Source organism: Giraffa tippelskirchi, chromosome 1 (genome assembly GCF_054371585.1).
Source record: "Giraffa tippelskirchi isolate mGirTip1 chromosome 1, T2T-mGirTip1v1.2.pri, whole genome shotgun sequence".
Lineage (NCBI taxonomy): Eukaryota > Metazoa > Chordata > Mammalia > Artiodactyla > Giraffidae > Giraffa > Giraffa tippelskirchi.
In genome coordinates, this window is record NC_137275.1 from 6,119,792 (window position 1) to 6,142,843 (window position 23,052).

Below are 23,052 nucleotides of genomic sequence, written 5' to 3' on the forward strand. Positions count from 1 at the left end.
AAGTCAACCTTCCTGACCATCATTTAAATGTCGGTCTGTCCATCCTTCCATGCACTCATCAATCCATCCATATCACAAACATGAAACACCTACTGTGTGCCCGACACCGTCCGGAAGGTGCTTTTCTTCCATAAGTCTTATTTTTCCCACTAGGGAGTAGGAAGTGGAGAAGGCAATGGCACCCCACTCCAGTACTCTTGCCTGGAAAATCCCATGGGCGGAGGAACCTGGTAGGCTGCAGTCCATGGGGTCTCTAAGAGTCGGACGCGACTGGGCGACTTCACTTTCACGCGTTGGAAAAGGAAATGGCAACCCACCCCAGTGTTCTTGCCTGGAGAATCCCAGGGACGGGGGAGCCTGGTGGGCTGCCGTCTATGGGGTCGCACAGAGTCGACACGACTGAAGCGATTCAGCAGCAGCAGCAGGAGTAGGAAGTAGTGAGTGAGGAGTGAGGTGAACCTCCGGTGAGCGCAGTTGGAAGAGGCGGGGTGATTGCTCTTGGCGGGAGCTTCGCGCCCCACTGGCTGATGGGTGTGTGTGTGTGTGTGTGTGTGTGTGTGTGTGTGTGTGTGTGTGTTAGTCGCTCAGTCGTGACCGACTCTGCGACCCCACGGACTGTAGCCTGCCAAGCTTCTCTTTCCATGGAATTCTCCAGGCAAGAATACTGGAGTGGATTGCCATTCCCTTCTCCAGGGGATGATGGCAGGTAGCTCCCAGCAAATGAAAGCTCCGTGTGCTTGGACCTATAGCGGCTGCCTGTGTGTGTATATGGGAGCAAGTGTGACTCTTAGTGGGTGTTCTAGCCCCAGCCACTAGCATCGCGATTGGTACACGCTAGGGAACCAAAGGATCTGAGTTTGGTTTTATTTGGGTAAATTAATTAAAAAAAAAAAAAAGGTCTTGGACTCAGCAATAAAAGCGTCTAAAGCAGCAGAGGGAGTCAACCGAGGCAGGTCTGAGTGGGAACCAGAGAAGTTTTCAGAAGCATAGCGGTGTTCAAACAGACGCTCAGTCTGCCTCGAGGAGGCGTGGGTGCTGTGAGAAGGGCGTGCTCGCCGGAATCCCGCTCTCGCCGCAGGAAATGGCAGCAGCTGGGTCTCCGGGGGTGCCCCGGGGCATGTGGGCGAAGCTGCTCAGCGGGTCCACCGGGAGCGCGCGTGCAGAACCCCCAGGCGGTCCCCACCCGGGCCCCGGGCCGCGCGCTCGGCCCTCCCGCCGCGGGTGAGTACTTTTCAGGAAGCGGCGCGTTCCCGGGGCCGCATCCTCAGTTCCCCGCCCGTGAGCGCCTGTGTGTGTGTGTGTGTGTGTGTGTGTGGCGGGGTGGGGGTGGGGGTGGGGTGTCCGCAACAGGTCCCCGCAGCACCCCCAGCCCCGGGCCTCTCCGGCGCGTCTCCAAGGTCGGCGCCTTTCCAGACCCGCCCTGTCCCGGGGTCTGTCTGGTAGGCGCGCGGGGCTACGGGGCCGCCTCTCCGGAAGCCAGCCCGGTGGTCCCCGAAGCCGACTCATAAATCATTTATGAGCTGGGGCGGGGTGAGCCGGTTGAGGGAGCAGAGGGGGCGAGGAAAGAGCCGGGGTGGGGGGCGGAGGCGGCGGCGGCTAGACCTGAAGGAGAGCTGGACCAGGGGCTCGGTGAGTAGCCCCTTCGGAGCCCGGAAGGCGTCTGCGGCCTCGACCGGGGGGGCTAAGCGCCCCTCGCCCAGAAAGCTGGGGGGGCGGGAAATGGGGGGGGAGGGGTACGCTCTGCGCCCCCCTCTCCCAGCCCCCAGCGCCCTCTCCCCGGCCCGCGGCAGGTGATGCGAGCCCGGAGAGCGACGGGGGAACCCGAGGGGCTGCTGGGCGAGGTGGACCCCGCGGGAGTTCGGGGCAGGGCGCAGACGCGCGCCAACTTTGCGGGCTGCGTGCTGGGTGTTTCCACGCACCGGAGAGGAGCCGGCGGCTGTGGGGTGCGAGCCGGAGATGGGGGCGCGAGCGCGACTCGGACCCCGAGGCCACCGGCTCCCTCTTTGAGAGGAGGGCGTACCAGGGAGGCGGGTCTGGGGCTTGGGAACTGGTGGTCGGTGAGGGGAGTCCCGGGAGAAGAGGGGGATTAGTGGAACGAGGGGTGTGGGGCACTGACTCTCCCCGCCTGGATATGGAGAGGGGTCATCTTCCTCTGATTTGCTGAAAGGAGTACGGAGTGCAACCGACCAGCACACGTGGGAGCTCTGGGGTGGCGTGGGCGGCCTTGTGGCCGTGCCCACGTGCGAGCGCAGTCACCCCTGGCTTGAAGCATCCCTCGGTCCGCTCTGGGCGCGCGGCGCAGGGACCTTCCGCGATTGCCGCACGAAGAACGGGGTGTTGGAGGCGCACCCCGGCTGGTAAGGCGCCGGGGAGGACAACAAAGGGAAGCGTGGACCGAGGAAGAGCTTCGCGGTGCCGGGGAGTCGGGGGCCCGAGGTCAATTTCTCCAAGTCCTCGCTGAGAGCGGCGGCGGATAGGATCCCCGGAGCCCGGGGCGTACCTCTCGGGACCCCTCTCTCACCGGCGACCCCGGTCCACTCCAACCCGCGCTAGCAGCGGCCAAGTTACTCGGGGACCCCCGCCCCTCCCCCGCCCGGGTGGCGAAGGATTCCTGGAGTCTCCGGGCTTCGCGCTCCCGCCCGCCTGGCCGCGCATCTTTTGTCCAGCAGCCCTGGAGAGGCTCTTGACGCCGGGGGCGCGGGGGCAGGAGGGGACCCCGGCCCGGCGGAGGGTGGCAGGGAAAGGCGGGGGCGAGCGGCGCCGCCAGCTCGGAGTAGCAACAGGTTGTGCCCTGTAGCCCGCGGCAGCTGCTGAAACTCGCTCCTGCCCCGGGGCTTGGAGGACGGTTTCCTGGGTTCCTGAGACAGGCGGCTGAGCTTGGTTAACTTCAGCAGGTGTGTAATTGGGGTCCTGGAACGTCCCCTCCCCCACCCCAACAGAGACCCCACCCCCACCCTCGCCCCCGGAGACTCAACTGCTGGCTGTTCGTGGGTTGCCTGAGCCGGTTGACCGTTTTCGAAAGACTTGAATATAGGCAACTTCCTATTATTCAATGTGTGTGAACTTAGGACTTTGGATCTTCTCCCTCATTTGTGAGTTTCCTCTGTCAGTGGCGGCCGCGGAGCTGAGGCTGTTGCTCTTGGCAGGGGCGGTCCAGACCCTCTGTTGACTGCCAGGGTGTGTGCGGCCAGGCCCTGTACCTGTATTCCACTGCCAACCCTCCCTCGCCATTCAAAACCCCGTGTTACAGACCGCAATGAGAACCGCACGGGGATTGTATACAACTGCTGTCACTCAGGTCATCAGTGGGACTAGAGACTTCCTTCTCTTAAAAGTCAGGGCCCTGTTCCCTGCTACAGTGCCTTTTAATTTAGTTTTCTTAATGTATTCCATTTTTAAAATGAACTTCTTTAGGAGTTCCGGGCTTCCCTGATAGCTCAGTTGGTAAAGAATCTGCCTGCAACGTGGGAGACCTGGATTCGATCCCTGGGTTGGGAAGATACCCTGGAGAAGGGACAGGTGACCCACTCCAGTATTCTGGCCTGGAGAATTCCATGGACTACGTAGTCCATGGGGTCGCAAAGAATGGGACAAGACTGAATGACTTTCACTTTATGAGTTCCATGCTGGACTATTCCTGTGTATCTAGTGTGGTGAAGCAAAGTGCATCAAAGGACAGGTAGAAAATAATAAAGCAAATATTGTTTTGTTGGGACCATTTACAGTATGAAGGAAGTCAGTGTGTAGGGATCAAGAATTCACACTGAGATTAGTTTAAGGTCAGGATGCATTGCTACAAATGACCAAGGCAATTCCACATAATTTTAGCAGAAAAGGGACTGGATGCTGGGTGGCTTAGTGATGGGACTGAAAGGCTGGCTAGCCAGGCTTGGGAGCCCAGAGGTGTGGACTCGGGGCTTGCAGCAGGATTCCTGATGGGCGTACGGCCATGGCTGCCTTGAGGCTCTGACTGTGGCTGCTTGCATGTTGCCATCATTGAGGTAGAAACTGCCTCTGCTGCCCTGTGTCTCATGCACAAGCCCAGGAGTGAGCATCTGATTGGCTGAGCCTGGGCTCAGTTTGGGTACCTCAGCAGCTTCCCAGGTGGCACTAGGGGTCCATGCAGGAGACGCAAGAGATGTGGGCTAGATCCCTAGGTCGGAAACATCCCCTGGAGGAGGGCATGGCAACACACTGCAGCATTCTTGCCTGGAAAACCCCATGGACAGAGGAGCCTGGCAGGCTACAGTCTATGGGGTCCCATAGGGTCAGACAGGACTTAGTGACTTAGCATGCACACATCCTTACTGAGTGCCTACTATGTGCCAGGCTCCAAGGGCACCAAGATGGGGAAGTCAGGGGCCCCACAAAGCTACTGGCCTTGGTCAGCTCAGTGCAATCAAAGAAAGATGTTTGGGGAGCTTTTGCCTCATGTCTATTGTTCTGCAGTTGGGTTTGGGAGGATGCAGGTGTCTTTGGAAAGCGGCATGGATTAGTCAGGAACAGTGCTGGTTCTCGAGCCTTCGTTGTCTAAGCATCAGTCACCAGGGGAGGGTGCTAAAAATGAGAATTAATGGGTCATATCTCCAGAAATGTGGTCCGATAATCTCCTTTGAAACAAAGACTCAGTTTTACACTGATGCGGCTCTTGGGTCTGGAGCCATCCTGGGGTTTCTGCTGGCAGTTCCTGGGTGGCTCTCAGTGGCTCTTGCTACCGAGTATGCCAAAGTACCCACACCTTCTTCTCTGGCACAGCAATTCAAACTGAGACGAAAACGTCTTCCTTGTCACCTTGACTTTTATCTGTAGTCTAGTGTTTTATAAGTAATGAGGTTCCGATTTGTTCTTAGAAGTGGCTCCAGAAGTTAAAAGGATCCCCCACTCTGGAGCAGGACGCATGCCCTGACTCAGTGGACACCCCATCTTCGCCTTTCCTGAGGGATCTCTCCACCCCTCTCTTCACTGAGGATGGTGGGAGCCTGTTTATTCGCAGCTCTCCCGTGGGCCTTCTGCCGTCTCCCCGCGCTGTGTTTCTCTCTGTCCCCAGCTGAGCCTTGGTGGCATTACCAGAAAGTCAGCCTTTCTTAGCAGCTGAGCCTTTAATCCTTCCAGCAGCTGTGCTCCTGCGTGTCCTTCAGCAGAAAACAAGACGTGTGTGTAGTGTGTGCATGTGCGTGTGCATGTCCACCTGTGGAGTGTGTGTACCTGGTGTGTTCCATGTGTGTTGTGTATATGGATTGTGTATCAGTGTGAGTGCCCAGGTCGTGTGTGGGATGTGTGTGCATGCCTGCCTGTGGAGTGTATGTACCTGGTGTGTTGCATGTGCGTTGTGTATATGTGAGTTGTGTGTCAGTGTGAGTGCCCGGGTCGTGTGTGTGCATGCCTGCCTGTGGAGTGTGTGTACCTGGTGTGTTTTGTGTGTGTTGTGTATATGGATTGTGTGTCAGTGTGAGTGCCTGGGTTGTGTGTGTGATATGTGTGCATGTCCCCCAGTGGAGTGTATGTACCTGCTGTGTTTTGGGTGCGTTGTATATATGAGTTGTGTGTCATTGTGAGTGCCCGGGTCATGTGTGTGATGTGCGTGCATGCCCGCCTGCCCGCCCGCAGGAGCGTGGTCCCACTCTACCTGAATAACCACATCCCCCTCCGTCGTATCTTCCTCCTGCCCCGTTCAGCCCCGCAGAGGTGAGACCGGCTTGGCAGAGGCTGACTAGTTGTGTCTCCTTCTTCTTATCTGTTCTCTCTGGGAGAGATTTGGAGATGGAGCAGGGCCCTGATTCGTGGTAGAAACCAAGAAAGGCTCGAGCGCTTCAGAGCCCGAGCACAGGTCGTTGGCAGGGATTGTCCTTTAGAAGCACCGACCAGGGCCCCGGTGTGTCTGTCTCCGTGGGTGAGATGGACCTGGAAGCTTGGGGTCCATGACTGTGGCACCGGGCACCGCTGGGGAGCTGGACAGCCCATGGTTTGATAAGGGCGGAGTCCAGGGTCCTTCCATTAGGTCTATGCAGACAGGACTGGAGTGGGACGGGGCTTAGAAGATGAGGCGGTACTAAGGGGACTCGATATGAATGAACGTCTTCATGCAGATAGCTCATTCCCTCCTGCCTCTGGTCTGGGGCCTTCTTTCATTTGGTGGAATGTAGGTGGGGTGTCCTCTGGCCTCTTGTACAAATGTGTCCATTTCTTGGTGGTCCCTCTCCCTTATCTTGTGTGTGTTTCTGGAGGAAGTGAAAGAACGTGAAGTCGCTCAGTCCGACTCTTTGTGATCCCATGGACTGGAGCCCACCAGGCTTCATCCATGGAATTTTCTAGGCAAGAGTACTGGAATGGGTTGCCATTTCCTCCTCCAGGGGATCTTCCCGACCCAGGGATCAAACCCAGGTCTCCTGCGTTGTGGGCAGATGCTTTACCGTCTGAGCCACCAGGGAATCCCTATGTGTTTCTGGAGAACCCCGTCCTTGTTTTGAAAGTTAGTGAGTGTAATACAGAAAATAAAATCAGGGTGTTCCTGACCCCAGAGGAGAAAGGACAGGCGGAGCATCAGTTGCCCTAGGAAGTTCTGTTTCGAGTCCTCGCGCCCAGTGCCTTGGCACAAGCAGAACTCTTGGTTTGGATTATGTAGTTTCCTGTTCCGCAGCTCATACCGAGCCCTACCTGTGCACCTGCCTTGTGCTCAGCTCTGGGGAGAGAAACTCCAGGAGGACGGGGTCCACGCCGCCCTCACTGGACGCTGGGTTGGGAGCTGATTTAGGTTCTTGATCTTTCTCCCCGTCCCCAGGGGAGGGCGGGGGTCTCCCGCTGCTCACCCTCTCATCACCTGGACCCCGAGTTATCCAGGGGGTGACTTGAGATGGGGACTTCCATCAGGGCGACCAGGTGAGCATGTTAGAAAGAGAGAAACCAGCGTCACCCAGTCTTAAAGAGTTTGGTCTCTGCCCTTGAGGCCACGCTCTTCCAGTTTGGGTTGAGGGGAGTGAAGAGATAAAGTTAGATCAGTGAGCATATTAGTGAGATGAAAGATGGAGTAAAACACGTCTCCAGGAACAGGATTGTTGCTGTTTGTTGTTTAGTCGCCCGACTCTTTATGACCCCACAGACTGTAGCCTGCCAGGCTCCTCTGTCCGTGAGTTTTCCCAGCAAAAATACCGGAGTGGGTTGCCATTGCCTCCTCCAGGGGATCTTCCCCACCCATGTCTCCTGCATTGCAGGCAGATTCTTTACCACGGAGCCAGATCACTGAGCACATTAATAAAATAAAAGACAAAATAAGACATATCTGCAGAGATGGGGAGAACAGCCCAAAACTGGAGGAAAAATGAGCACCTTGTCCATTGCTGTGGGGCTCTGCTTCTCTGAGACAGAGGGCTCTGCAGGGAGGATGTCTCGGAGTTGGGAGAGTCCAGGCTTGGGCTCTGAAAGCCACCTACTGGATGTGAGTTCTGGCCCACGGTTAGTCAGCCATGGCCTGGGGCAAATCACTGAGATTCTCTGAGTCAGTTTCCTCATCTGTAAAATTGGATACTGCCTTAAGTGAGTTCCTACCTGTGGGCATGTAGAACGTTTTCAGATGCGGTTAAGTGTCAGCCTCTGAGACTGCACAGTCACTCCATTGCCTGCTGTTCCTGGGTCTGGCTCCTGGTGGGGGACCTTCTAGCTTTCCTGCCCCTGCGCTTGGAGTGGGCTCTGTGTTTCTTCCCCAGCAGCGGATTAGGCTGAGCGCTTGCTCTAAAGCCTGGCAGCCTCTCCACCAGGGGAGCTGCGGGTGCGGGCAGGCTATAGGCATTAGTGACCCCCCGTCCCTTCTGTCCCTGCCAGGGATGCTGCTTTGACGGACTGGGTCCCCCTCCCCTGCCTGCCGGAGAAGGTTCTCTGCTGCCCTTCGCTGCATCCCAGCCCGGCCAGGAAACTGAGGACACCGCACATTCAACCCTCAGGACGCTTCTGCTGCACAGGAACGCACTCCTGCCGTCCCCAAGGCTTCCAGAACCTCTGACGCCGGCGGCTCCCAGTACCGCCTCATGTTCGGGGCATCTTCCTAGCCATGGCCCTCCTCCTCGGCTTCCTCCTGCTGCTGGGACTCTGTGAGGACACCATGTCAGAGGAGCCGTTGTCATCCGGGCACCTTCCTGATGGTTTGGAATTCCAGTTGCCTCCAACCTCCTATCAGACCAGCGACTCTTACGATCCTGGTCCCACTGGCTTCTTCTTTCAGATCGTGCGCCTCTTTGTCCAAATTGTGCAGCCCAATGCTTTCCCTGAAGGTAAGTCCCGGGATTGGGAAAAGATAGAATTTGTCTCCAAACACACTCCCGGGCACACACGCTTTAGTGTTGTTAATGACAGCGTGATCGGACTGGGATATATTCTGTGTGGTCAAGTGTGAGATTCTGAGTGACTGAATTGCATAGGAGCAGAAAGCATTTAGATGGAAGTTAAGAAAATCAAGTGAAATAGGCTGTCAGGAACGTGAGGATAAGAAAATGAAAATGAACTGGGTTGCCATGTTGTTCTTCCAATTCTTTATTCTCCGTCTCCTCCTTTTTTGTTTGTGTTGGTTAGAGAATTGAATTATTCTCAAATTCCTACCAAAGGTAAAAGGTAGGGTAAAATTGCGAATTCCCTGCCATCAAGTAAGAAGTTAATAATGACCGCTCATGGACATTGAAAGTTAGAAATTTAACTCTCCTCCACCTACCACAATGTGCGGTTTTGACACTGCTTCGGGCTAGGTCAGGTGAACCAAACCTGTTACCTGGGTAACCTGTTTGCTTCAGTTCTCAGAGTCTGAGTCTGAGGACAGGAGGGAACTTTGCTGGCGTCGTGCGGTTGCTCTGGGTATGTGCCACTGTCTGGCCTTACTGCTGGAGCTAATCTGTCCTGGGAAGTCTGCGGGGCATGTGTTTTCAGGAACAGGATTATGAAAATGTAAGTGGTCTATGGGAAGTGTCTGCTATTAGGGTTTGGCGGTCTAAGTTTTATTGATTTAATGTTAGATCTAGCTTAGGCTTGTTCTTTTAACTATGAAGATTTGCATACCGTCATTGATTATTAAATGTTATAAAATTTGTGGTGGTCTTGATCATCTTCCTAAGACGGTCAGCCATTGTTCATAAGAAGATTGCTTGTGAGAGAGAGGAGAGAGAATGTATTTAGCAAACTTTAGCACCTGTTTATATTATGGGCAGTTTATAGATTTTCTTAATATACATTTACATAGAATTTTTTACATGTATTTATCTCAGATTAAGCAGTTGAAACAGTCTGAAGGGTAGTTCTCAAATTTTTTTGTTGATTTAAATTTCGAATCAGTGAAGTAAATCACTCTGAGCCCTTCCGTCGAAGAGAGTCCTGGGCAAGCACTGCTTACTGCTTACGCCACTGCCTAGAAGACCCAACCCGGCGAGCCGAAGGGCAGAAGCAGAAGACATGATGAGTTTATTTTTTCATATGGAACACAAGGTCACGCTTCTCAATAGATATCTCTTCATTTATCTTTAGACTTGATGTAAATATAGTTGAATAAATACACGGTTGACCAAAACGTTTGTTGGAGTTTTTCTGTAATATCTTATGCAAAAACCCAATCAAACTTTTTGACCGGCAAATACCTGGTGGCTCAGTGGTAAAGAATGCACCTGAAAGTGCAGGAGACCCGGGTTCAGTTCCTGGGTTGAGACGATCCCCTGGAGAAGGAGCTAGCACCCACTCCAGTATTCTTGCCTGGAGAATTCCATGGACAGAGGAACCTGGTGGGCTACAGTCCAGGGGGTCACAGAGAGTCGGACACGGCTGAGCACACGAGCAAGCAAGCGCAAATGCCTACTGGTGATTTTAGTCCTGGCTTCTTTTTTATGTAGAAAACCTAGAATTCAGTTGTCTGATATGAATTTGCAATGACTTCTTTAAAAAGACTGTGAAGCCTCCTTGTGTCGTTCTAAGGCAGATAATCAGTTAATCCTATAATCTCTTTCCATATGTTTATTTTTTCTCCCTCTGGGTTTCATAGGAAGACTTCCTCACACTAGTTTCACTAGGGGATACAGTATTTTTAAAGGTCTTCATTCGAATGATCAGGTTAAAACGTGTCTTACTTCCAGTGCCTTCTAGGGTTTTCACCTCCAACAACATGATTAGTGTGGAATTTAAATCCCAATGTAATCTTAGGGTGTTAGCCTTCCTTGTCCCTTGACCTTCATCAATACTTACTACTTTGGAGAAAGAAATTCCCAGAAGTAGACCAGAGCAGACCAACACTGCCCTTTTCAAAAAACTTGTCAGGCTGCTTGGAGAATATAATACTGAATTTAGCAGCTGATGCTTGCAAGTGTTGGCTTTCTCCCACCACTTCCTTACTTACACTCCTCCACTCAGTTACTAACTTTCATAGTAGCTTCAAAGTGCTCATTAGGTGCTTTGCAATATAAAGGACACTAGGGCACAGTCATGGTTTTCTGGGGTTTTTTTCCCCCCTTTTCACATGACTTTTTTTTTTTTTTAATGATTGAAGTATAGTCAATTAACAGTGTGTATTAGTTTCAGGTGTTCATCACATTGATTCAGTTTTGTGTGTGTGTATAGTGTGTACATATATTTATATATGTGTTCTTTTCAGATTCTGTGCCCTAGTTCCCTGTGCTATAAGTAGGTCTTTGTTGGTTATCTGTTTTATACACAGTAGTGCATATATGTCAGTCCCATCCTCCCAATTTATCCCTCCCCTCCCCTTCTCCTTAGTAACCATAAGTTTGTTTTCTGGGTCTACGGGTCTATTCCTGTGGTAATCTCCAGGTCCATCCATGTTGCCGCAAGTGGCGTTGTTTCATCCTTTTTTATGGCTGAGTAATATTCCATTGTATATATGCACCACATCTTCTGTATCCATTCATCTGCTGATGAACACTTAGCTTGCTTTCCTGTCTTGTCTGTCATGAAGAGTGTTGCAGTGATATTTGGGGCCAGTGCATTTTATGAGGCCCAGAACAAAGGCTGATTGATGTCTTCATAATTTAAGATGCAGAGAGAGAGAGAGGTAGATTTTTATGTATTAACTAATTTAATGCATTAATCAAAACAGATAACTTCAGGATGAGTCATCTGTGGAGTAACATCTTCACAGAGGATCATATCCCACAGGTCTGTTCTTTCATGTGTGGGAGTAGAAGTGTTTGGGGGGCACAATCCCAGTGCAGGGGCAGAAGAGGAAGGGAGGGCCCTGGAACCCAGCTCCCTCTTCTCGTGCCATAGAACTTGGGGAGTTTTCCACGTTTGCATCCTGTGTCCAACCAAAATGGAATGCCCAGTTTTGCATTTGGAACTCTCTAAAGAGAAGCACATTATTTTGCAGACAAGGATCTGTGTACTCAAGGCTATGGTTTTTCCAGTAGTCATCTGTGGATGTGAAAGTTGGACCATAAAGAAGGCTGAGCACCAAACAATTGATGCTTTCAAACTGTGTTGTTGGAGAAGACTTTTGAGAGTCCCTTAGACTGCCAAGGAGATCAAACCAGTCAATCTTAAAGAAAATCAACCCTGAATATTCACTGGAAGGACTGATGCTGAAGCTGAAGCTCCAATACTTTGTCCACCTGATGCGAAGAGCTGACTCACTGGAAAAGACCCTGATGCTGGGAAAGATTGAAGGTGGGAGGAGAAGGGGACGACAGAGGATGAGATGGTTGGATGGCATCACCGACTCAATGGATATGAGTTTGAGCAAACTCCAGGAGATGGTGAAGGACAGGAAAACTTGGCATGCTGCAGTCCATGGGGTCACAAAGAGTCGGACATGACTGAGTGACTGAACAACAGCAAAGAGAAGCACAGGCTGTATCCTGGTAAATACAAGATGGAGAGTTCCTGTTCAGCTGGGGCTTGAGACACAGGCCTGTTCCTGCATAGAAGAAGAGATTAGCTTAGATTAGACCAGGAAGGCAGGCAGGTAAGCATACAGATCGGCAGAATGTGCTCTAGAACTTAGTGTCGGTATTTCATAAATTCTGCCCTGATCTGTAGCTGCAGGAGAGATGTAGTGTCCTGGGCTTGGCTCGCTAAGAAGAGAGTGATGACTTACATTAGGGAGGAATTCTTAGTCCGTTTATTAACCTAGAAAGGGTGTTGATGGCAGAATGTGTATGTGGGGGATGGGGGGATGGGGAGCTGGCGAGATGGAGAAAGAATGTGCCAGGCAGAGAAAACAGCGTGTCCAGAGAGTGGAGGAGACAGCGGTTCATGGTGGACCCATGAGGTGTGCAATCATGGGGTAAGTCGGCCAAGGCGGGGAAGCTAGAGCTGGAAGACCCTGACTGGTGGCCCGGGGAGCTTGGTAGGGGGCAAGAAGCTAAGGCAGCATAAGCAAATGTTGCATTCACTTGGCAAGTGTTGTTGAAAGCTGTGCCTTCTGTGGTGCACTGGCTGGGTGCTGTGAACCAGCCTCGAAGTGAACTTGGGTTTTGGGAAAAGAATCCAACTGCATCTGGTAGGGTAGCTCACAGGGAGAGTGAGGCTCCTGCCATGGTCCAGAGGGTGGTAATGATGAACTAACGTGGAAGGGTGATGGGGCAAACTGAGGCAGGTTTCATTTACGTCCAGAAGATTTGGTTTAAGTCCTAGGTCTTGCCTGTTGCCTGTAGGGATAACTTAATTTTCAGAGCCTCTGTTCTCATAAATGTAGTGTAACTCTATAGCTTTTGTCCACGAGACTTAAGTGAGATAATGCATGTAAAGCCTGTGTTTAAAACCATGCCTGAAAGGCACAGAGAAAAACCCTCCATCATATTGTTATTTAGGGCTTCTCTGGTGGCTCAGACGATCAAGAATCTGCCCGCGATGAGGGAGACCAGGTTCAATCCCTGAGTGGGGAAGATCTCTTGGAGAAGGGAATGGCAACTCACTCTAGTATTCTTGCCTGGAGAATTCCATGGATAGAGGAGCCTGGCAGGCTACAGTCCACGGGGTTGCAAAGAGTGGGACATGATTGAGCTACAAACATGTTTACTTTCATAATGTTATTTTCGAGGACGCATTGACCAAACTTGTTGCCAGAATTGTTGTTGGAAAGAATATAGGAAAGAAAAGGTGTCTCCAGGAGGGATCTTTAAAATGTCCTTGCTGCTGTTCCCTTAGGAACATTCTCCGTGGAGATGCCTTGTGAGAAGCAGTTCTGTTACTTTTGAAGTTGGTTGAGCTGTGTCTCCCCAGCAAGCCCCACAGCAGCAGAGGTGGTCTAGAAGCCAGGACTTGGATGCAGCACTGGTTTACTAAGTAGTCTCTACTCCCACAGAGGGTCTGCATCTCACGGGTGCTTGTTTTTCTCTGTGTTTTCTCCTGCTGTCTCCAGGGTCTGCTGTAAAGCATACTGTGCACCATGTCAGCTTGTTTGAATCTCCCACCAACTTTGAGAGGTGGACGGTGATCTTATTTCTGTTGCTTATAGCCCCCTTTACAGATTGGAAAACTAAGTCAGGATGAGATTACAGGTTCAAAGCACACAACTAGCCAGTAGCAGATTGAGAACCCCCTGTCTCCAGGACTGGTTAGTTCTCCTGTATTCTACAGCTTACTTGGTGGGTAATTTATTTCCGTTTTAGTTTGTTTTGGCCAAGCTATGCCACACACAGGATCTTAGATCACCAACCAAGGATTGAACCCATGCCCTCTGCACTGGAAGTGCGAAGTTAACAACCACTGTAATGCCGGGGAAGTCCCTCCCTTTTACTTTAATAATAGTGCTTTTAAACTGATTGTGAGTCACTATGAAAAGTAGTGACTTTTGCACACTGAAAGCAGGCATTGCAGAAGATTATCTGGTGTGGATGGTGAGCAGTGCCTTTTCCAGTTTCATGTGCCTGTGATGAACTTGGCAGAAATCATGACCCACGTCAGAGCCTTTCTAATGGAACAAACCAAAAACCCTCCTCTGCTTTTATTTTCATCGAAATTTTCTAAACTTATTCCCTACTGTGTTTTGGTATGTTTTAAAATTAGATTTGAGGATGGTTGACCTATTTCTAGGCCTTTCCCAGATGGCACGTGTGGTAAAGAACCCGCCTGCCAATGCAGGAAACAAGAGACTCAGGTTCGATCCCTGGGTCAGGAAGATCCCCTGGAGGAGGGCATGGCAACCCACTCCAGTATTCTTGCCTGGAGAATCCCATGGACGGAGGAGCCTGGAGGGCTGCAGTCCACGGGGTCACAAAGAGTCGGACATGACTGAGTGACTGAGCACGCGTGCACACACGACCCACTTCTAGCAGCATTTTAGGCTAATCTGATTTGCTCCCGGCAGGGGTGGTGTGGGGTGGAGTTGGATGCGTGGTGGAAGTGGGGTAGAGGGAGGAGCTGAGCTTGGTGTCTGAGGACTTTGGTGCCATCAGACTGAACGCCGCGAGTCTGTCTGTTGCAGGTGACAAAGACCTATTCGCAAAGGTGGTCCAAAAAGGGATTTATCAACAACAGCGTCTTACTGCATAACTCAGGGAACCATGTTCAGTATCTCGTAATAAACCAAGATGGAAAAGGATATGAAAAAGAATATATATGTCTTTATGTCTGTGTATTCCAAATCACTGTGCTGTACACCAGAAACTAACACAGCATTGTAAATACTTCAGTTAAAAAAATTTTTTTTTCAAAGGGTTTAATCATCACAACTCCAGGTTACTTCGTGACACTTGAGGGGTTGGGGAGGAGACTGGTGAGCAGGGACTTTGCCCGTCCCCCTTCTGGGCTCCTCTCTGCCCGTGACCTCTCCCTTCCTTCTCTTCCTTCTCATCCCCTTCTCTGGGTTCCCCCGTCCCCGCAGTCCTCATGGTGGCGATCTAGGCTGCCAGCCTCATCGGTTTCAGGCCCGCTTCCTAGAGAATCACTGGGCATTCTCTCTGTTTCTGTCACTTTTTAAATCTTGATATCGGTGCTACCCTGGGCCAATCGCCGACCACGGGCCCATGGGGGTACCCGTGCCCACAGTCACACCACACATGGGCCTGGCGCTGAGAGCCATCACGGCCCCGAGGCATCACAGGCAGGGAAGCTGGTTTCCAGGAAAGGAGTGGTTGGGCAGGTGGCCCAATAGGTGTGTCTGTGCCAACGTCCACCTAGAATCAGGGTGCTGTATTATATCCAGCACCTACGTGTTCCCCCTTTATCAGACAGAGCCAACACTGTCTCCTTCAGATCACATGACGCGTGTTGGCAACCCGCCCGGCTGTAAATAAGGTCGTGGAGGGAAAGGATGACATGAATTGATCCTCTCTCCCCAGTGTCACTCACTGTGCCGGGCCATCTACTGTCTCTTTGCATCCTAACAGTGACAACAGCCGATAGCCACGATGGGCCTGCTTTTGGGGATTTGAACAGCTCAGCAACTCTGTGAGCTGGGGACTATTAACCTCAGTTTTTTCAGAAGAAGAAGCTGAGGTCCCGAGAGCTAGCTAGTTGACCAGGGTCTCACAACGAGCCGGTGGCAGAGCCAGGGCGGCTGGGTTGGATGTCCAGGCTCATAGTTGCTGCTTGTGTTTAGCCAATAAGGAAAGGGAGACCCAGGGAGGGAGGTTAAAGGACTGCTCCAAGGTCACTCACACCGATGGCTCGGGGACCATGCCAGAGTCTGACCCAGGGCACTGTGAGCCCGTGTCTCCTCCATGGGCTTCCTGGGAGGAGGCGGATCTGGAGAGTGTGCGTAACGGGCACTCTGCTAATCCATCTGGTGGGTGTCTTAGTACAGCTTTCATATTATGGACTTGAAAAGCAAGTCCTGTTGGCTGTCTTCCCATAAGCTCGTCCACGAAGTGTGTGCCAGTCCCGTGGAAGACGTGGGAAGGCGAGCTTCCTGGTCTCCAGTGATGATGTCCTCTTCGAGGCCTTCAGGTACCTGCAGGAAATGAGAGATTAAGTATATAGTGTCAGCCACTTAGTCATGTCCAACTCTTTGCAACCCCATGGCCTGTAGCCCCCCAGGCTCCTCCGTCCATGGGATTCTCCAGGCAAGAACACTGGAGAGGGTTGCCATGCCCTCTTCCAGGGGATCTTCCCGACCCAGGAGCAAACTCGGGTTCTTTACCATCTGAGCCATAGATTAAGTATGAATGTCCATAAAGAGAGGCCCTCCTGCCCCAGCAGGTATGGGATGAGACCCACGTGGTGGGAGACATCGCTTGTCCACTGAGTGGGAGAGAAGTTCTAAGGTGGACACCTAGAGAAGCAGCTGTCCACCATGATCTGGAAGTGCTGGGGCAGAAGCAGAGGGATGTTACTGCAGAGGTGGCCCCAGGCAGGGGGCCTGTCGTGTACCCTCTGCTGGGCTGGAGTCTAGATTCAGAAATGAGCCCGACAGGTTGTGTCGTTGTTGCTTTTTTGGCCACGTTGCACAGCTTGTGGGGTTTTAGCTCCCGAATCAGGGATCAAACCTGCAGCTCCTGCACTGGAGGTGTGGAGCCTTAACCCCTGGACTGCCAGGAAAGTCCTAAGCCTGACATTTGTGTGGTGGTGACGAGTCTGCACTCTGGAGCCACTGCCTGGGTTTGAATTCTGGCTCTTGTATTGATGAGCTCTGTGACCTTGGGCATGCATGACTCATTGGAAAAGACCCTGATGCTGGGAAAGATTGAGGGCAGGAGGAGAAGGGGATGACAGAGGAGGAGATGGTTGGATGGCATCACTGACTCAATGGACATGAGTTTGAGCAAGCTCCGGGAGATGGTGAAGGACAGGGAAGCCTGGCGTGCTGCAGTCCATGGGGCCACAAAGAGTCAGACACGACTGAGTGACTAAACAACAACAAATCTGCAGTGACATAGCCACCTGGTGCCTTTGGAGACACGATGCTACCTGGATCTCCCTGCTCTCAAAAGGTTGACGTTGAGCTAGCAGCCTCTGCCTCAGCAGTCGGCTGCCTCAGCAGTCGGCTGCAAGGCTGGTCCCTGCTGACTGCCAGGCGTGAACAGTGCCCACACTTCCGGAGGAGGGACTCATGCTGGTGGGCCATCATAGAAGGCTTCCTGGAGGAACAACGTTTAAGCTGAGCCATGTGGGTGTGGAGGAGCTCAGAGAGCAGAGTAGGGCACTCCTGGTGCACAAGCAGAGAGACCAGAATGATGCAAGATGAGGCAGGGGCTGGAAGGACGGGGCCCGGAGAGCAGGGAGCCCAGAGCCCTGCATTTCTGGGAGGTGGTCAGGCTCCTAGCTTGGGGAGGAGCTTGTGGACAGATGGAAAACCGGCTCTGGAATGACGGCCGACGTGCCTGCATGGGGTTTGATCGACGGTGGAAAGTGGGCATCGCTCAGTAAACCTGTCACCCCAGCCTGAGCTGCAGGAAGGAGGCCGTGGGGGTGGGGTGGGGCATGCACTGCCCACTGAGGCTGTTCTTGGAAATTCTCATGTTCGTGTGGACACTGGTGGCCTAGCTCAGTGCTACTTGAGGTGTGGCCTTTGGACCAAAAACATCAGCCTGACCTGGGAGTTTGTAACCCATCTTTGGGCTCCACCTGCTAAATCAGGGGTAGCAAAGAGTCAGACACAGCTGAAGTGATCTGGCTGCAGCAGCAGCCTCCTTGCTGTGTCCTCATTTGGTGGAAAGAGAGAAGGTTCTGTTCTGTCCCTCTTTTTTTTTCTTAAATAAATTTATTTGGCTGCACCAGGTCTTAGTGGCGACACGCAGGATCGTCTATGTTCATTGTGGCAGGCAGGATTGTTTTTAGTTGTGGCAGGCGGACTTTTTGTTATGGCATGTGGTTCCCCAGCCAGGGACTGAACCTGAGCCCCCTGAATTGAGAGCTCGGAGTCTTAGCTGCTGGACTACCAGGGAAGTCCCTGGTCTCTTCCTTTACTTGCGAAGACATTAATCCTTCCACGAGCCCATCCTCATGACTTCGTCTAAACGGATCACCTCCCACAGACCTTACTTCCAAACTCCAGCATACTGAGGGTTAGGGATTCAGTCTATGAATTTGGGGTGACTCAGTCCATAGCAGGGCCTTAATACATAGTGCTACAATGAAGATTCTTGTGTGTGTCTTTTGTGATTATATATTCACATAATATATATGAATTGGGATGAATTCATATATGAATGAATTGCTGGGCCATGGGGTAAACATTTTTTTCACCTTTACTAATGTTGCCAAGCAGTTTTCTAAAGTGAGTATACCAATCCAATCCTTAATTTTTTTTTAAAGTATGGAGAATTTCAAATATGTGTGCAAGTAGAAAGGCCCTCATCACCCATCACCCTAGATTCTGCAACTCAACCCATGACCAGTCTTATTTCTGTGTCTACCCAATCCTCGTACTCACCCCCTTCATTTGGCAACAAATTCCAGTTTTTCTATCATTTCCTCTGTAAATATTTCATGTAGTTCTTTAAAATTAAAGACATCATGCTGTTATAGTGTAGAAAGTTAGCAGTAGATCTTCGGTATAATAAAATATTCAGGAAATGTTCAGATTTCTTGATTGTCTCATAAATGTGATTACCGTTTGTTTGAACTGGGATCCCAATGACGCCAGTACACTGCAGTTGTTAGTGTGTCTCTCTAGATCTGTTCTTACCTTACACGATGCCCCACCATATCTTTTTCCCCCCTTGCAATTTATTTGTTGAAGAACTTAGTTACTGTTCCAGTAGTACTTCCCACGGGCCGAATTTTGCCGATTCCATCTTCATGGTGTTCTTTACATGTTCTCTGTCGTCTATGTCTCATATAAACTAAGACCTGCAGAGCTCAGATGGGGGTTTGTTTTGGGAGAAATAACAGTTTATAGATGGTGTTGACATCTGGTTATCTCTCCTTTTGGTAATGTTAACAGCATGGATGGTCACCATCTATTTTCATTCATTCATAACACATCCAGTCCTTTCAAAATTGTTTGTAAACAGGCTCTCAAGTACATTGGAACTCTTCAGAAAAACATAGATTTCTTTGCATATTCCTTAACTTGAATTGTTCACGCGACATTTTATGGCAGACATCTCTTCTTGTCCGTTCCTGTAAGTGGTGTTACCTAAAATAAAAACTCTTTTAAAGCAAGGAACCTAAACGTTCATTCACCAATCTTTTGATGTAGGGCCAAGGCTTACTTTTTTAAATTATGAGTTAATTGCTTACAGTTTAACATCAATTAGTGTCTCCGATATAAACAGCATCCACGATGCATCCTCCATAATTTTTGGTTTTTTGTTTTGATTTCTTTGAAGTGGAGCAAAACAGAGTTCAGAGCTCTCGATTTTCGGTCTGGTTTTTCTTTCCCAGACTTTTACAGTTTACTCACATGCATTTCATCCAATGAACTGGACTTTACTAAGTCTTTATAGAACATTAGACTTGGTTTTCAAAGCTCATTCTTTTCACGTTCATATTTCCTCAGGTTGTGTAATATTTTAATCACCCATTTGTTTAATATTTAATTACTTATTATATACGGAGAGGCAGAAAGAAACTTGAAAGCAAACCCAGGGTTATGGGTTGCATTGTTCCTCCCACAGTTCGTACACTGAGGTCCTGACCCCCAGTACCACAGAATGTGACCTTGTTTGAGGGTACGGTTCTACTGGAGTAGCGTGGGCTCCTAATCCCCTGGGGCCAGTGTCCTTGTGAAAGGGGAAAGCTGGGGACAGATCTGGACCCAGGGAGGATGCCACGTGAAGATTGCAGTCACGCTGCCGCAGGCAAAGGAAGTACCAGAGGCAGGTGAGATCTAGAAGAAGTCCACCCTGAGCATCTTCAGAGGGAGCGCCTTGGCACCCTGATTTCGGACTTCCAGCTCCCAGAAGCGCGGGATAGTAAATTTCTGCTGTTTAAGCCACTCTATCGTGGCCCTTTTCTAAAACACTATTTTAAAATTTATTTTTGGCTGCACTGGATAAAGATACAAAGATAAAACAAGTTTATCTTGGTTTCTGCACGTGGGCTGTTTCTAGTTGTGGCGAGCAGGGCTACTCTCCATTTGTGGTGCGTGGGCTTCTCATCGAGGCGGCTTCTCTTTTTGTGGAGCGCGGGCTCAGTAGCCACCTGGCACTTGGGATCTTCCCAGGCCAGGGATTAAATCCGTGTCCCCTGCACCAGCAGGTGGATTCTTAACCACTAGACCACTGGGGAAGCCCCCATTGCAGTACTTTGTTACAACAGCTCCAGCAAACCTGTCTGGGCCAGTGAACTGGCGTTCGCAGAGGGCCAAGGGCAGGGGTAGTGACTTCATGGTGATGGCTGATACACAGCCGTGTTCTCTGAGGGCGGGGATTGGTGTTTGGGTCGTCTGATCAGCTGCAAAGTGGGGTTTAGCTCCAGCATCTCCACTGTGCATCTGTACACTCACATCGTCTGTGCCTTGAGTTCATGAAAACTCAACACTGTGTGTTGAAGAGTAAGAAAAAGACAGAGAAGAAACTTAAGCAGTACCAATGTTTCTTCCTACAGTGGTGCAGTTGCATTATGTGGTATGGAGCTGCCTCCTCTATCAGAGCTTTGAAGAAAAACTGACTGCTTGCTTAGACAAGATTTAAGGGACTTTCATGAATAATTCCTTTTCTACCTGTTTTTTGTTTCCTACACTTCCTGCTTGACCTGAGGACCTCACCCCCTGGAGATCAGACACCTCATTCTGTTGCCTCCTTCCCTCCACTGGCCTTCTGGCAAACTCCTTCTGTTTCTTTAAAACTGTCTTCATGTGATACCTATTCTGGAAATTTGGTCACGCTCCTCTCAGCATTTGGCTTGCATTATTTCGGTGTCTTTGTATTTTATGCACTTTTGCTATTCCATGTTTAACACTGCCTTTTAGTAGTTTACCGTCTTAGGTTATAAAGTTATTGATGCTAGCAGTGCCTGGCATATTGGAGATCCTTCATCAACAGATGAATGGATAAAAGAGATGTGGCATACACACACATAAACACACAATGGAATATCACTTAGCCATTAAAAAAAATGAAATTTTGTCATTTTCAACCACATGGATGGATCTGGAGGGCATCATATAAGTGCAATAACTCAGACAGAGAAAGACAAATAATGTATGATATCACTTATATGTGGAACCTAAAAAAAACTCAACAAACTAGTGAATATCACGAAACAGAAGCAAGCTTATAGACTCAGAGAAGAAACTAGTTACCAATGGGGAGAGAGGGGAGGTACAGACAATCAGATGTAAGACGGGCTCAGTCATGTACTGTGCAACACAGGGAACAGAGCCAATATTTTGTCATAACCGTAAATGGAACAGAACCTTTAAAAATTGTATAAAAATAAATTTAAAAACGTAAACAATAGAATCCTAAAAGCCAAGTTCTTCTTGAGTGGGATTTTAAAAAATACCTGAATAATTTTAAAACTAGACGAGAGAGGATGGAGAAGACCTCCAGGGCGATGGCTTAGGTGAGACAAGCCTCTGCAGCCCTTCCAGGAGAGGGGTGACCTGTTCACAGGAAGCAGCTTGAAAGAGAGATAGGCTTCTGTTTGGTGATTCTCCGGGAGGAAGCTTTGGAGTCAGCGCTGTGGACCAAAAAGGGGTGACCTAATTTCTTTGTGTTTGACATTTGTTTAGCTTGTATTGCAGGAATTTGTAAGTCCTTGTCCAATTATTTGAAAATATTTTATATTTTAATAATGTAATTGATGGTGTCACTGACTCAGTATGACGTATTTATTGACGGAGATGAAGGCTGTCTCCCAACCTGACTGGCAGTAAATAGCCTTGTATCCCAGAGAGGAGGAGGTTGTGTGGGTTCTAATATCCTTGTGGAGGTTGGCTGACCCAGAAGCTCAGCCTAATGAGCTTTGGACAGCAGGCTTCTGGAAGGCGATTGATTCTGACATGTGTGCTTAACGCTGCAAGGTTCTCACGCTGTAAAATGACGGAATACTCAGAAAGCCTGCTTCGCGAGGAACTGCTTTTCTTTAAGGAGCCATTCCAAATCTAACTGGAATTTAGTGCAATAGCAATAAAGCAGAGTCGAGATGAACATCTACCCTGAAATTAACAGCTGACTTCAGAAATGCGTGCTTCCCGAGTATTGCATTGTGATCACAGACACAAACTAGTCTCCCTAAAGAAGCAGCTTGCTTGCAGGTAAATCCACGAGTTCCGCTGTGAGCATGCATATCAGATCTGTGCACTTCTCTGTCCGGACGGTTCTCCCTTTCCGAGGCCGCCCATCACCTGGACCAGTGCAGATGCTTCAGCTTAGAAAGAGAGAATAGGGAGGGGGTACATGGTAGCCTCCAAAGGACCATAAAAGCTGCCTCCCCCATCTTCCTGGAACACACCCCACGATGTCCTGCCATGGACCCTTGGCCTCTGACTGTTCTCTTTGCGTGGACCATTCTTCTGCGTGGCTTGCTTACGTCACTTGGTCTTTGCTCAGATGTCATCTCCATCTCTGGCCACGCTCCCTAATTGAATACCCCTCTCCCCAGTCCTTCCCTTGCTTCATCTTTCTGTCTGGCACATACAGTGGTGTTCTAGTAAACATCTCTTGCTGATCGGCATCTTGAAGAGTGGGACTCTGGGGCTCACCTCTTCCGTCCTGTGTCCCCAGAGCCCAGAAGAGCGTCCCTGGAACATACACAGCAAGTGCTCCTTAAATGTTTGCTGTGTTTGCAGCAGTGGATAAGCTCTTGTACACCTCCCCACCCCACCCTGCCCCGCTGGCCTGTTAGTAACTAGAAGCTCTCCACGTTCCTTCCTGTCAGTGGTGTCTTTGCACGTGTCATGCCTTCCGTCTCAGTGTTCCGCATCTTCTTGGTGGGTTGGCTGGTTCCTTCATCTCTGCCAGGTCTTGCCTGCCTGTGTTCCCTCCTCCGATGGTGGCCTTCCCAGATGCACAACGGCAAGCTGCCTGCTTGCTTCTCCTTCTCCAGCGCAGTGCTGCCTCCTCCCAGCCCCTCATCCTCCCGGAGCCCCCTCTGTGAGCACCATCCCCATCGTCACCATCCCCTTCTTCTTCTCTTCCATCTCGATTCTCTTCTGGCAAAATCTCAAACCTGGTCACCCCACTCTCTGGTTACTCCATCTTCTTATGTCCGTGTCAGAGCAACTCACTGCTTCTAGGAAACATT

The 23,052-nt window shown here is 50.5% G+C and overlaps 1 protein-coding gene across 49 annotated transcripts in view; it reads left to right on the plus strand.

Annotated features, from left to right (window-relative positions):
• The window catches only part of PROM1 (prominin 1), a 139,950-nt gene that overhangs the window by 23,328 nt on the left and 93,570 nt on the right, over positions 1 to 23,052 (plus strand). For 46 of the 49 annotated variants that reach the window (XM_081588772.1, XM_081589654.1, XM_081589115.1 and 43 more), the window contains one exon: positions 7,816 to 8,261. The exons of 1 other annotated variant lie outside the window; for it this stretch is intronic. In XM_081588772.1, coding sequence (XP_081444898.1) covers positions 8,042 to 8,261 — 220 coding nt within the window. In that variant the 5' untranslated portion in view covers positions 7,816 to 8,041. Of the gene's footprint in view, positions 1 to 2,940; positions 3,093 to 7,815; positions 8,262 to 23,052 lie in introns of those variants that run through there. 2 more of the 49 variants (XM_081587796.1, XM_081588222.1) reach the window with 2 other exon arrangements.